The sequence below is a fragment of the Rhinopithecus bieti genome, unplaced genomic scaffold (assembly GCF_001698545.2).
Source record: "Rhinopithecus bieti isolate Rb0 unplaced genomic scaffold, ASM169854v2 scaffold_1599, whole genome shotgun sequence".
Lineage (NCBI taxonomy): Eukaryota > Metazoa > Chordata > Mammalia > Primates > Cercopithecidae > Rhinopithecus > Rhinopithecus bieti.
The window spans coordinates 1,995,582-2,009,171 of NW_016804139.1; the positions used below are offsets into that span (position 1 = coordinate 1,995,582).

Here is a 13,590-nt window from a genome sequence, read left to right on the forward strand (position 1 = left end):
TGAGATTATAATTGAAACCATGAAAGTGTATAGCTGCTCTCAGTATAGTTCCACTTTCTGGTGTCGTTCAAATAGAGAGCTGTCTAGACAGTTTGGGCGGTATGCTGTATAGGAGATTCAAACACTATATCTGAAAATGTAATTGATGATGGTTAAAATTCTCTCAAGTTCCAAGATTCTCGCAATCTTTTCTTTTAGTCAGGGAAAGAAAACATGAGCAAGTGGAAAACACTTCTGTGACCAAGAAGAATTGTATACAGCAGTTTTAGCGCTAACATAACAAATTGATAAACTGGGCAGCTCAACTATCAGAGATTAGTACAGTAGAAGTATTCATTAATTGTGTCATTTGAACCAAAACATGAATTTGGAGTTTGAGAAAGATATGATCTTCGTGTTCTGGAATGGGCATTCTAGATTTCACATATGGTTCACTCATTTGGTCAAACATGTTGATGCATAGTGTTACCTGCCTCCCAGTGTCAACTCACATCTTCTGTTTTTTTCTGTTTCTGCAGAAGATAGATGAAGAGAATGAGGCAAACTTGCTAGCAGTCCTCACAGAGACACTGGACAGTCTCCCTGTGGATGAAGACGGATTGCCCTCATTTGATGCGCTGACAGATGGAGACGTGACCACTGACAATGAGGCTAGTCCTTCCTCCATGCCTGACGGCACCCCTCCACCCCAGGAGGCAGAAGAGCCGTCTCTAGTAAGAACCCTTCCTACTGTTTAGCAGGAATTGGAGTTGCCTCTGGCTACCCGCTGCATGGGTATGATGTAGTCACAATAAGGTTTGGATTTTTTCATTTAGAATGATGCCAGAGCAATCCCCAAGCACACTCAGAGTTGCAAATTGTGCGATTCTCTGTTTAAAAATGTTGATAATACATGTCTTCATGTAATCTTATTGCAATTCTTTTCTTTACTATCTTTTCCTGTTATGTGTGTGTATTTTTCTGTCTTAGTATTATTTATGTTCATGATGAAAACTTAGAAAATGTTGACAACTAAAAGAAAAAACTAAAATTTCACCTGTGATTTCAAATAACCTCTCATATAAAATGATTGCAATATTCTTTTAAGATATATCATGAACATATTGGTTCAAATTTAAATATATGATAATTTGTAGTGGTTGCATAGTGTTTTATTGTATGGAAATATTATAATTTATTTTGCAATCTTTTATGGGTGGATATTTACTTTTTTCTTCTATTTTTCACTATTTTAAATTTGTATAATAATTGACTTATTTGCATTTTATTCTTATACATACAGTTGTAGAGTCAGAATTAGTAGATCAACAAATATGCAATGTTTTAAGACTTTGGATCCATATTTCTTATGAAGACTGAAAAACTATAGCATGTTTGCCACCCAAGTTACTTAAATTTATGATAGACAATGAAGACTGAATTTGTTGGCAATGAAGAGAGAATTTTCCTTTCAATGCAGTGCTTGACCAGAGTTTTATTAGTTCTAAGACACAGTTTACCTTCTCATCTATGGTAGCCATTTGTCATTTGCTATAAGTCTGATATAAGGGCATGCTGTGTAAATTATGGGATGCCATGATCCTTCAGACTCTAATAGTGTGTTTGTCATGCCATTTAGAGGTTGTTACTCTCCTATCACTAAGTTTTTAAATGTTAAAAATACTCTATGCAAATATATGGAGGCCATACTTAAGAGTCCATTGGATTTTGAGGTTTCTGATATAGAGAATATCTCATAAGTAATTGTTATTTATTCTCCAATTTCTCCATTTGTTAGTGTCATTGGCTTTGCTCCCTAGTACCCTGATTTCTTTCCATTGATATCAGATTGTTTTCATCTATTCAATTTGTTCATTTGGGAAGAGCAGCTGACTCAGAGACATACTGTATGTCAGGACAAGGAAGTCCTTGAGGGTCATCCAGTGAAATGAAGAAACAGAGGTCAGGAGACAGCAAATGCTTTGCCTGTGTCAGCACCCACATCTCCTGATCCACAGGCCAGGACTCTACTTACAAATCCTTTTTTTCTTTTCCAGAATGAGTGATAGTCATTCTTTTATTCCAGGCATTCTTTGAATCAGTAATTTCATATATTAGGTTATGAAACATGGTTCAAAGCATCATAAAATCTTTTATTTGTTGCCACTTGACTTATTTGGGTTTTTGAAAAGAAAATGTGTATCTATTCTCCCCTACCCCACACACTGCCCTCCCATATCTTCATTCAGCAAGGCAGCTTTTCTCACTTGGTAGTGATTTGGAAATTATTTTCAAAAGACGTTTTTTGCATTATTTGTTAAAAAAAATATGTAGACCACACCAAGTCCAATTTATTCAGTAATCCCTTATGGCTGGAAAATTTGAGATTTTCCTTCTATTTTTCACTATTATTACTTGTATAATAATTGGCATATTTGCATTTTTGTTCTTATGCATACAATTCTAGAAATTGAATTGGAAGGGAAAAGGAAATATTTTCACAGTTGGTAGTATAATGTCAAACTTTTTTCTACTCTTTAAATATCATATTTCCTGTAGCACTATTGCGCTAAGGTGTGACATAAATAAAATGACAGAATTAACTTTTATAATTATAATAAATTACATTTAAAATTTCAATAACTTATTCCAGTGCTTAAAAGATGCATAACTTTACTTGCTTTTCCCTTTTCCTGATAATGTTTCTAGCTTAAGAAGCTCTTACTGGCACCGGCCAACACTCAGCTAAGTTATAATGAATGCAGTGGTCTCAGTACCCAGAACCATGCAAATCACAATCACAGGATCAGAACAAACCCTGCAATTGTTAAGGTACAAATGTAAATTTTTTAATATGGGGGGAAGTACCAAAGGATTTTGGCTTGAAGCTGTAAAACAAATAAGTTCGTAGGTATTAATTTAGCTGGGACCCCGAAGCTGCCTCATAATGGTGAAATCAGTGATGAGTGGGATTCCGTAAACAGCGCTTGAGCTACCTTAAACTAGGCAGAGTTCATTTACGCATTGTCTTAGGGTGTTTGGAATGGAAGTGCCACTGTTAGTTCTTGCCCACTTTATTGTTACCTGCAGCATTGTGGGCTACAGTAAAATCTGCTGATAAGCTGGTATTATGTATGAGTAGCTTTAAGATGCAGGATTGCTGTTTTGCTAGCTGGCTAACCTGAGGAAGATTGCTTTTGGAATCACCACAAAACATCTATCTCTGCCATTAATTGGATGGAATGCTGGCAATGCCATAATTCAGCTAGCGGGCTGTATTAAACATTGTTTGTCTTGCCATTCACTGTGAGTGAAAACGGAGCATTAAGGGGTACTTAAGAGAGTTGTGAGTACTGGGCGTCAGCAATCAGTGGCAAATTAAGGTTTAAAGCAGCTTATTTTTTTTTTTGTATTCACAGTAAAGGCGCTGTAGGGTCTTGTTAGTTACATGTTGCTGAGTAGGAACATTGAAATGTAGGAGAAATAAAATAAAAAGCTGCATAAATGTCATTTAGGAATTTTAAATGTAATTTTCTTTCCTTGTTCTGCAAACAATTATTCACAGCTCATAGATCTAGTACACTTAGACTGAACACTTCATTGAAAAATCCCATCTCTTCAGAAAACCTATATGCATTCTGATAAGGTTCAGTTCACTAATTTTAGTTTTCTTTATGCCTTGTTTTTAAGACTGAGAATTCATGGAGCAATAAAGCGAAGAGTATTTGTCAACAGCAAAAGCCACAAAGACGTCCCTGCTCGGAGCTTCTCAAATATCTGACCACAAACGATGACCCTCCTCACACCAAACCCACAGAGAACAGAAACAGCAGCAGAGACAAATGCACCTCCAAAAAGAAGTCCCACACACAATCGCAGTCTCAACATTTACAAGGTAGGCTGGGGACCAAAACGAGCTGTTGGTGAGGGCACTGGAAGCAAAGAAAGCACACCTAAGGTCGGAGAACACACCAACTTCTTGCTTCCATCCCATCGGTGTCACTCTGTGGAAAGAGAATTCGGCACTTACTATAGAGCGGGGGAAGAAACCTTTCTTTGGACACAGGTTAAACATATTCTATTCAGCTGCTAGGCAGTCTAATTCACAAGCACTGAAAGACTCCTGAAATGTTAGCTAGGTGGGGAGGAATTGCAACATCACATGAGGTTTATATGAATCTCTGAATTGCTGAGATAATTGAGGTTATGAACAAGCTTGGCTAACCAATTCATTATAGAGCTTTTATTTTTTCCCTTCCAGTAATGGAAAAAATGAGGCATCAGTGATTTGTTATATATACCTTAAGAAGTAGTAAATAGTGTTTATGCAGCCTCTCTTGATTACTAAGTACATTCCTTTTCTAATTCTTTTTCTTCTTTCTTATTATCTCCTCCTCCTTCTCCTCCTCTTCCATTCCTCTCCTCCTCCTCCTCCTTCTTCCTTCTTCTTCTTCTGTCTTCTTTCTCCTTCTCCTTCACCTGCTGCTCCTCCCCTTCCTCTTCTTCTTTCTCTTCCACTCCTTCTTCTCCTCCTCCTACTCTTCTACAACCACATGTTATGCTCGCGGATTTTATTCTGTAAACAAAGATTGGAAAATTCCTGATTGTTTTCTTTCAATTTAAGAAAGTGCCTAGATTAAACTAAACATCTGGGTTGATTTTTATTATCACCATATATTGCTAGAGGAGGCTGATGTTTCTGAGGCAGATCCTGGTGATTTGGGGAAAACCTGTCTTGGCAGAGATACAATTTTCTTTTAGGCTCCTCCTTCTCAAAATGTAGTCTTAGAAGCCCAAAGACCCCTTGAAATGGGCAGTTGATTTAAAACATGCCAGCTTCTACTTTAACCTTGTTGGTGGAAGTAGACATATTATAACATATCAATTCTAAGCATACACCTCTTTTTGTTTCACTTTCGTTTTCCCAACTTTTCCTGTTAACTGCAGAGTGGTAGGCAGTGATCTCTGCTTGGAACCGTGATTAATTCGTGTAGGTATGCTGTTATTGCTACTGATTCAATACAGATTTTTTTTCCCAGTGTTTTGAATTTTCTTTCCTATTCTCTACCTCAGTATTAGCCCAGGATTTTCAGGAGCCTTCCTTTAATATTTTAAATTGACTTTCCATTAGGCTTTCCCTGGTAGATATCTCAAATCCACTACCCATCACTTTCTGTCAGTTTGGGAAAATATATTTAGTGAAATGGACCGCATTCTCATTGCTCCAGCTGGATCTTCCTCATAAGCACTACAGCAGTTTTTCCTGGAGCAGAATCACGGTTCCATAGGCCTTGTTGGTCATGAAGGCCTCAGGTGAGGGGAAGCTGATGAGCTCGCTCTAGTGAGTGAACAAATGAATTTACTGGGCTACTCCTCACCCTGTCCTGGTCATGCATGCATTTTCTGGGGCCAAATTTAAAGTCCTTGTAATATGTGACCCAGCCTGGCAGCACATGTTTTAAAGTTTTTTTTTTTTTTTTTTCTGTTTTTATTTTTCTTTTAGTAAACTTTTACAAATCATGACAATGAAGAGTTAAATAGGCCTTTGGAGGAAATTTTCTTTAGATGAGACTGGCTGTATATGGTATATGTCTGTGGCAAGGCACAAAAGACTCACCCCAGACCAAAGTCTGTTGACAAACAGTCAAAATCCTTTAGTTATGAAAGGCCTAAAAGAAATGAAACATGGCTGACAAGTAAGAACTAATACATGCTCAACTTCAGTAATTATTTGAATTATTATTTAACATCAAAATGTGGAAAATACGTGAACAATTAGAGATAACTAGGAGGATCAATTGAAATTACCTTTCTTAAGGTGTTGTAATTTTTTCTCACTGAACTTCGTGTATGCTTTCCATAAAACATTTTGGAGGCAGGTTCTCTTCATTTCCTTAGCATGATCGTCTAGCCATCGTTGTGTGTTGATGTCTCATTTATTTGTCCATTTATTCATGTATTCATCCAAATACCACAATCTACATGAAAAAGACACATTCCTGACTTCAAGGATCCTACTAGTCTCTGGTCTACCAGTCACTGAAACAGGGTGGATTAAACTCTCAATAAATCAAATCAATACTCCTCTAATGGTAGCATTAGAGAGTCTGGGTTTATTCAGGGATCAGATTCTGTATGTGGTTTGGGGACTGTCCCCTTCCTATGGCTCTCATTTACTGTTTGCTTTTGGTCTCATTAACTATGACTGTTGCCATTTCCTCTCCTTTCATTGACTTTGGCCTTACCTGTACCCAACAATCAGAATTTGAGAGTCTTTCTTTGAGCATTTCAAATAGCCTATACTACCTCTTGAAAACCAGAATTTCAGTGACTGATTTTTAATGTACATTTATTATGTCACATAGCACATAGTTAATATCTGGTTATATTTTCTATGGAATTTGTATGAATTATCCTAATTATTAGTTGAGTATCATAAAACTTGGTAAAGTTTCTTCATGAATGGATGATTTTTGAAAGACTTGTTATATTACACATACTCAAAAATTAATGTAAAATCAGCTCATTTATCTGTATAAATGAAAAACTGAATCAATCAATGTATCTAATTTGTTGAAGATATGAGCTTCATATTTCTGGATGTACATTGAAAGATGATATACTATTCAACTGTGTAAATCTAAATCTATAAATTAAATATGTAAATACTATTTATCCAAGTAAAGTATCTAATTTCAGGTTATTTTGGACATGAATAATATTTTCACGTTTCAAAAAATTAATTGCTGGGGCTGATTAATTTACTTTAAAGTCTGTTGAATGCAATTTCTTTTGACAATAGGAGAAAGGAAACAGAATCTTGGCCAACTCTGTGAGTAACTATTTTATGGCCCTGAAAATACCACTTAGTATTGTTAGGTCTCAGTTTCTTCAGCCATAAGATAAGAAACTATTCTAAACACCTTTTTGGTTTTGACACTACGATTTCCATTACATAAACAACTACCACTTGACCTTTTGAAAGTAATTATTTTAATGAGAAAAAATTGACATCAACCTACATACACATAAGCATATGCTTATAGATAAGCATAGATATACGTAATACATGAATGTATAGCCTAAGTATGCCTCTCATCATATTTGCCCCTCCTTCTGTTCAAAATACAAGATTGCCATGGAGAAGCAATTGAAATTTTGGGTGAGAAGATTCTTCACCCTTCATTATTGGGAAATGCCGCCTGTAGGAGGTAAGATTCAGGAAAGCACAAAAGGAGGTAGTTAGCATCTTTGCAAGTCGGTACACCTTTCAACTGATAAACATGGTATCTTACTTTAGTCATCTATCAGATTTGCGGATCTGAACCCCTTCTAAACCATCTGGGTCAATGCCCACAATTTGCCAACATCTCTCAATTAATTTTCAGTGAGTGGAATAGTTACTGCATGAGCTTTGGCCTCATAGAAATAACCTATTATCAGGGCTAGATATAAAATTATACACTTTAGGAGTAAAATCAACTGAATATTCATAATGTTCTGTCACCTTGTAGTTTCTCTGCTGTTTTCTTGTCTAAACAAACCGTGTACTGTATTCCAAATTAAAACAGAAAACATTATTTCTCTCTGATGGTATGATGCAAATTTTGTATCTGTAACAGGGAGGGTTCATTTTGGAAAATTCTGTTTTGTATGTGTTTTTGAATGGTAGTTTACTGATGCAAACGCTATTTGGAATCTGTTTTAGCATAATGGACTTTTGTCTGACTTTGATTCAATATTCAGAGAATTCCTTAGTTTAGTCTTTCAGTTTTCTGGTTGTTTTTCCAACTTGACTGTTGTGGAAAGAAAAGAAATCTAAAAGACACTCAATATTACATAATTAGTTGTTTGTTTGTTTTTTTTCTTTAGCCAAACCAACAACTTTATCTCTTCCTCTGACCCCAGAGTCACCAAAGTAAGTATTAAGAAACGTAACCATTTTCAGAAAGGGAAGGGGGTTCTAATACATTTGGCTACAGCAACTCCATTTCAGTTTGTTTTTATAAATGTGCCATATCTTCCAGTGACCCCAAGGGTTCCCCATTTGAGAACAAGACTATTGAACGTACCTTAAGTGTGGAACTCTCTGGAACTGCAGGTAAGCCTTATATTTCACTTGGAACTTGTGTGTGTGTGTGTGTGTGTGTGGTGTGTGGTGTGTGTAATAAAATAATAGAGTGTACTGTCTATGTGATTAATGAAATTAACAAAGAATACAAAATTGGATAAGAAGTTATCTGTAAAAATTTCCAGTTGCTTATTTTTTAAAAAAACTAATAAAAAATACTGAAGCACTTTAAAAACTTAGACCAACTGAAGAGCTCTTAGGCAAACTTCTGAGTTGGTTGCAAATGGTGCCCTTGCACTGAGTGCTTTAAGTTGAGGTACTTGAACCCCACCAAAAAGTGAATCGTGGGATGTTTAAACAAGAAATTCTTTGGGTCTGACCATTGCTGATAAGATTAAAGGAACAGTACATTAAACAAGATGCTTTCAACCAGAACTATGGTGCCTACATCCACCGTGGTCATTGTTGCTACGTTTAATTTCACACTTTGAGTTTGCTAAATTATCTTCTTATGAAAGGCCTAATGCATGATTGCATGACTTGGTCAAGCAGTAGAGTAGTTAATTTCATGGTGTAGATAGATAGTAATGTGTGTGTGTGCAGAGTCACACATATGTACATATATACATATCTTTATAGGCATGCACACTTAGACACACAAATCCTTACTTATAAGCATATACTTAACATCATTTCTTAAATACATACATAACACTATTTCTTAAATACATCATAACTTACATATATGTTTAGAAGTAGCTTTTGTGTGTATATATATTATATGTGGTAGAGACCTTCTTATCTGACCAGTGAGGACCAGCAATTGGTGGGTTTATTTAAAAAGTTGATTCAAACATATACTGTTTTATTTTACCTCTGCTTAAAACATAAAAATATACATTCAAATATTACAGTTTTGGTGGAAGATGGAGATCTTTACCTTGAGCTTTTGTTTGCTATTTGGGGGTCTATCGATTCCTCTTTCTTGCATAAACCACACTAATATATTATTATACAATACATATTATAGATGGTAGCCACTTTTTTTATTGCTTGCTCCTTGAAGGTCAAGATTAGAGACATTGGTATGGTAGTCTGAATTCTTTTAGATTTTTATAATTTTTCCAATAATTTCCAATTCCACCCATCCACAACTAATTTGATAACACTTCTTTTAGCAATGACCTTTTTTGAGTTCTTTTTTACAGGAATATTTTTCCACATTCACATTTCATTCATTTGCAGGAGATTTTACCATCTTACATAATTTCAATCACCAGTACAATGCACATTAACTATTTAGTCTATTGGGGTACTGAGACACACTGATAAGTAGCATGAAAGCAAATATTATTTATTGGATGTGTTCCACCACCTTCTAACAAAGGTAGGCCCAGAAGGCAGTTTTTAGTTCGTTGAGTGTGATTATAATAGCTGTACAGATATAAATTGGGGAAGCTGAAGTAAAGCCCAATTGCATTATGTAAGAGAAGGGATTTAGAGCTTTGGAAAGCAAGGAGATGAGGACATGAAAGATGCTGAATGAGGCTGGAAGGTAAAGTTTGGAACCTTCCTGGAGAATAATGTAAAGAGGAGATGGAGGGAGATTTGTTTTTTCTCTAGAGATATTGTGGGCTTGAAATGCCATGCAACATGTAATGTCTACAATTGTCATCTCCTCTAAAAACCTTCAGCAAAATTGGTCACTTAGTAGCGTTTGAAGATTATGACAAACACTAATTGTACCTAGAAAGAATCACAAAGGGAGAAAAAGAGTTGTCAAAGGGAAAACAAGGTAGCATAGCTTCAAGTTTAAATACATTGATTGACCAAAAGATTTTTTAAAAATGAGAAACTGCAAAGGCAGTTAAAGGACTGACAGAAATACTTAGGCGATAGTATCATCCTAGTGAATGACAGAGGTGATCCATGGAAAGGAATGTGGAGGAAATTGAGCTCTCCATAGGCTAACCTGACTTGGAGAGCCTTCAGGGAAAACAACAACAACAAAATGCACAGATTCTGAAGCACAGGGGTGGAATGGAGAGAAGATGTTGATGGAGCAGAAGCAAGAAAGCAGGAAACCAAAGGGATACTCAAATGACGATGAATTTGGCAAGGACTGTAATATCAATAAGGAGCTACAAGATGGCACACACACCTTCCCTCCTGGATCTTTTGATTGCTAAGACTCTTTTCTACATCCTTGACCTTTTCTACACCTCAGTTTCCTCCATTTTAAAGTCATATTCATAACTACTGATAAAATTGTCGACTCAAAAGACTAGAATATAGGTTGAAAATAAAACTGCCAGTATGCAATCATTTTGACACACAAAAATGGAATTTTATGTGGTTTGATCTGAAGTAAAACAGTTTATAAGCAGCAAAGCTTCAATTAAAAGTAGTGTATCAGGATTTTAAAGAGCAGACGGCATAGCTTGGTGAAGTTTACAAAACCTTGGCTTGGTTTTTGGACAAGCCCAAGTTTAAATTCTGAATGTCCTCCCATCTAGTGTGTGGCTTTGGTCCATTTACTTAACCTCTGAAAGACTAGGATTCTTATGCATGATATGAAGATGATCACAATACCTACATCTCATTGGGTCAGTGTGAGGATTAAATGAGATAAAACATGAGTGCCCCTTATTATATAAGTGCTCAATAAATATTAGATATTTAATTACTAATTCTGATTAATCATTTACAGTGGTCATTGTACCTTGCTTCTTATCTTTTCAACTTTTGACTGTCTTCACCTCTTCCCTTTTATTGCCCTTGCCGTGTATCCTCTTTGGCAATCTCATATATGAAGTTATTTATTCTTTTTCTGTGCTTCCCCAACCCCCCACTATTTTCACGTCAAATTGAACAAATACTGCTTTTGGTGTAAATATGGAATTCGCCAAATCAAGGTAGAAAACTCACTGATTTGAGATTCTCTCAACAACAGCTACTTCTATGCCTACAATTTCTGGCAATTACGCGCTCCTTAAATAGGCACTTTACATACAGTATCTTCCTTACTCTCTGCCCATTTTATTGTTGAGGAAAGATTTATACGTTGACACAAGCTATATGATAGACCCTGGGTTCAAAGCAGGTCTGCCCGAAGAGAAATTATGTCTCTTTCCTGAAGTCTGAATTTTAAAGATAGTAATTGACATATGTTATGTTAAATAGGCTTCACTGCACTTGCCAAGTGTCATTGATTGGTACTGTCTGCCAGGAGCATTGTGTTGAGAAAGGTTCTAAGGCCAAGTCTGTGCTCACAGGGAATGTCATGATCAATTAATGATGTCTGCCACAGGTGCAGCAGGTGGGTGGCAAGGGTAGAAACAGCATTCGTATTGGTAGTTTGTTGATCCTTGGTCTACAGACTTAATCGGTTTGATTGCAGCAGAAGTGACCCAAGCTTTGGCTCAGGCCTTCTGGTGTCTTCTTTTTCTTTACTCTCACAAATTTTAGTGAAATTTTCCAAATGTTTAAGTGGAAATGTAAAGAGTCAACAAAATTCTAAGACCTCCAGAATAATGCCTCTGCCCCATCTGCAGTGTCTTTGGGAAACAGGAGGGATGAGATAGGAAGTTTGCTTTATTAGGTATTGCCAGCTGGTCTGACTTCTTTGTGATTGTCCTAAACTGGCTCATTTTGGCTGATAAAAAAAACTCTTCTCTTTTACAGGTGTAAAAACTAATTTGATTTCAAAATAGCTGTTAGTAAAGCAAGATGAGAGAAAAGAGAATGATCTTTTGGCAGAAGGCATTTAAATCTATTGCATATGGAGATTTTCAGAGTGCTACACTTTTTTGTTTCTGAAATGGGAATGGCAAAGCAATGTCAGCTCAACAAGGTGACGGTTTTAACCACAGACACGAAGGAATTTGGGTAGGGACCAAAGTGACTGACCCCAAAATTTTATGTATATGTATATATAGTTTTTATTTGTTATTACTGTAAACATTGTAACAGCAGAACTATTTTATAACTGATAAAGAAAATGAGAAGAACAAAAAATATAATCAGATATCATCACAAGTAGGACTTCATAATTTTTTTCTCCATTGGTATATGTTTTTCCACATTATTTTCATCAGAGGGGACATGTGATTTGATGTTATTTATTTTTTACTTAATTTTTTCTCTAGGCTTTAATCAGCAGTCATTCCAAGTGTACTTTAGTGGACTCACCATAAAAACAACAACAAAACACTCATTAACCAATCTGTAACTACCACTTTTATGTTGAATTTTACATTGCCTTTTTGGACTCTCCATTTAAAAGTTCATTTTGCTGGAAAAAATGTATTGACAAACAGCATAAATACTGGCAAATGGCTGTAGCCTTTTGGCGTATATACTTCTTGTGTATGTGACGTATCTTTGGGAAAGTAGACCAAAGTAAAATATCGGTAGTTGTCGGTAGTTTTAAAAGGAAAACCATAGCATCAGAGAACTGGAAGGTGATTTTGACAGGTCACAGAATCTATTCCTGTGCTTCAAGAATCTAAGAAAGGGAGACCCAACAAATTCTCTTTACAGCCCATTCCAGTGCTTGCCAACTCTTACTGTCAGAGATTTCTTCCATATTTCAACCATATTCTTCATTTTCTATTTTAATCTCATTCTTTTTGACCCAGTGTCTATAATGACAATTCCTTTGTTCCTAATTTTTCTTTTCTGGAAATGGTACCATCCTATTTCTTGTAAGCCAAGTATAGCAAAGGAATTTTCTCTCCCACATCAGCTTTGGGGTTTGGCAATAGCCACCTGAAATGCCAGGTTCTCCTTACTCATCCCCTATCCCAGCTCTCTGGGGAATTTACACAGGGGTCAATTAATGATATCTTCATCTTCCATTAGCAAGAGTTGGGGAATTAGGCATATGTCATAGGAATGTTCTGAAGCTTTTCTCCAAGGTCAGTTTGTTCCCCAGTAACCAGGGGTGATGGGAGAAATACTTAAAATGTACTGAAGGCAGGCCACTTCCAAATGGACTGAAGCCAGCCAGAGGACTAGCGGGGTCTGTTGGAGAACCTTCTGTGCCAAGTGTGAGCACTTCTGTTGCTGGGTCTTGCGGAGCTCCGTTGAGTCCTGGGGAAGTAGGTGCAGATGGAGAGAACACTAGAGCAGCTTTTATCAACTGAATATTTTAACAACTGCTTTAAAGGTAACGGTTGGTACTCAGTGAATATCAGCTTTCCCTCTGCACTCTTGACACCCACTCCAAATTCGTGAGGCCTGAAATATGTGAGTAGGACAAGTCACACACCTCTCTTTGCTCCGTTTTCCTATTTTGGTGTGTTTTAAAGCAACTTAGAATCTCATCTCCTGATTTTTTTTTTTTTCTTAAGTACCTGAATTGGCGTGCAGCTTATGCAAAATCCCACTGTTAAACAAACTTGAAAGTAAGTTGCAGATTTTGCAGTAGATTCTGCAAAATGTTATAAACTACTAAAAAAAAAAAAAAAAAGTCATTGGTGAATAGCACAGCACAAGAAACAGAGCCAGGGACTCACCATTTATCAGAGTCATTCAAT

The 13,590-nt window shown here is 36.4% G+C and overlaps 1 protein-coding gene across 6 annotated transcripts in view; it reads left to right on the plus strand.

Annotated features, from left to right (window-relative positions):
• PPARGC1A (PPARG coactivator 1 alpha) overlaps nt 1–13,590 on the plus strand; it is a 698,009-nt gene that overhangs the window by 657,674 nt on the left and 26,745 nt on the right. For all 6 annotated transcript variants that reach the window (XM_017866762.1, XM_017866779.1, XM_017866764.1 and 3 more), the window contains 5 exons: nt 519–713; nt 2,689–2,811; nt 3,670–3,874; nt 7,852–7,897; nt 8,007–8,080. In XM_017866762.1, the coding sequence (XP_017722251.1) occupies nt 519–713; nt 2,689–2,811; nt 3,670–3,874; nt 7,852–7,897; nt 8,007–8,080 (643 nt within the window). The remainder of the gene's footprint in view (nt 1–518; nt 714–2,688; nt 2,812–3,669; nt 3,875–7,851; nt 7,898–8,006; nt 8,081–13,590) is intronic.